The sequence below is a fragment of the Pygoscelis adeliae genome, unplaced genomic scaffold, assembly GCF_000699105.1.
Source record: "Pygoscelis adeliae isolate BGI_AS28 unplaced genomic scaffold, ASM69910v1 Scaffold887, whole genome shotgun sequence".
Classification (NCBI taxonomy): domain Eukaryota; kingdom Metazoa; phylum Chordata; class Aves; order Sphenisciformes; family Spheniscidae; genus Pygoscelis; species Pygoscelis adeliae.
The window spans coordinates 153,689-154,356 of record NW_008825256.1 but is presented as its reverse complement, the minus strand read 5'-3'; the positions used below and the strand labels follow the sequence as shown (position 1 = coordinate 154,356).

The following is a 668-nucleotide window of genomic DNA, read 5'->3' as shown; positions in this document are numbered from 1 at the left end:
GGTCCTCCCCCCCCCACCCCTCGCCTCCCTCCTTCCTCTCCAAACAGATTAATTCGTCACTTGACACCTATTCCTGTAATTGTGTGTAATTGTGATATGATTTACTGTCCCAGCCCCCGACACTTCTCATTCGACTGAACCACTAGAGAAGGGTTTTCAAAATTTTGGGTTTTTTTTTTGCCTTTTTAAGCTTTCTGCACTTAGAGAAGCGGCAAGCGGAGGGGAAAATGAAGAGAAAGGCACCGAGAGACGCTCTTTAGGCGAGGCAAGAAGAGGGAGGAGAGAAGAAAGGGAAGAATTAAACGGCAAAGTTACTTTCCAAGCAAGCTCACGGCGTGTATTTTGATTCAGAAATGATTGCTTCACCTTCTTTCCCATACATGTTCATACACATTGCCTTGCACAGCAGGCATTCCAGAGCCATTTCTTTCCCTTTAATTACATATACGGGCATACACGTATCTATCTGTGTATGTGTGTGTGTATATATATATATATATATGCACACTCATCCGCACACACGCACATCCGCACCTCCGGTTGGAGCTGGCGGTTGGGAAGCGGGGGAGCACGCCGGTTCCCGGAGCAGCCTACCTGGGAAAGGTGATTTCCAGAGGTGCGCGGACTGCGATTGCTCTTTGGAGCAGTACACTTGCCCATCCCAGCCG

At 48.5% G+C, this 668-nt stretch overlaps 1 protein-coding gene across 1 annotated transcript in view; it reads right to left on the bottom strand.

Annotated features, from left to right (window-relative positions):
* HOXC13 (homeobox C13) overlaps nt 1-668 on the bottom strand; it is a gene marked incomplete at its 5' end in the record, with an annotated part of 2,306 nt that overhangs the window by 1,327 nt on the left and 311 nt on the right. The window contains one exon of the mRNA XM_009329466.1: nt 595-661. Coding sequence (XP_009327741.1) covers nt 595-661 — 67 coding nt within the window. The remainder of the gene's footprint in view (nt 1-594; nt 662-668) is intronic.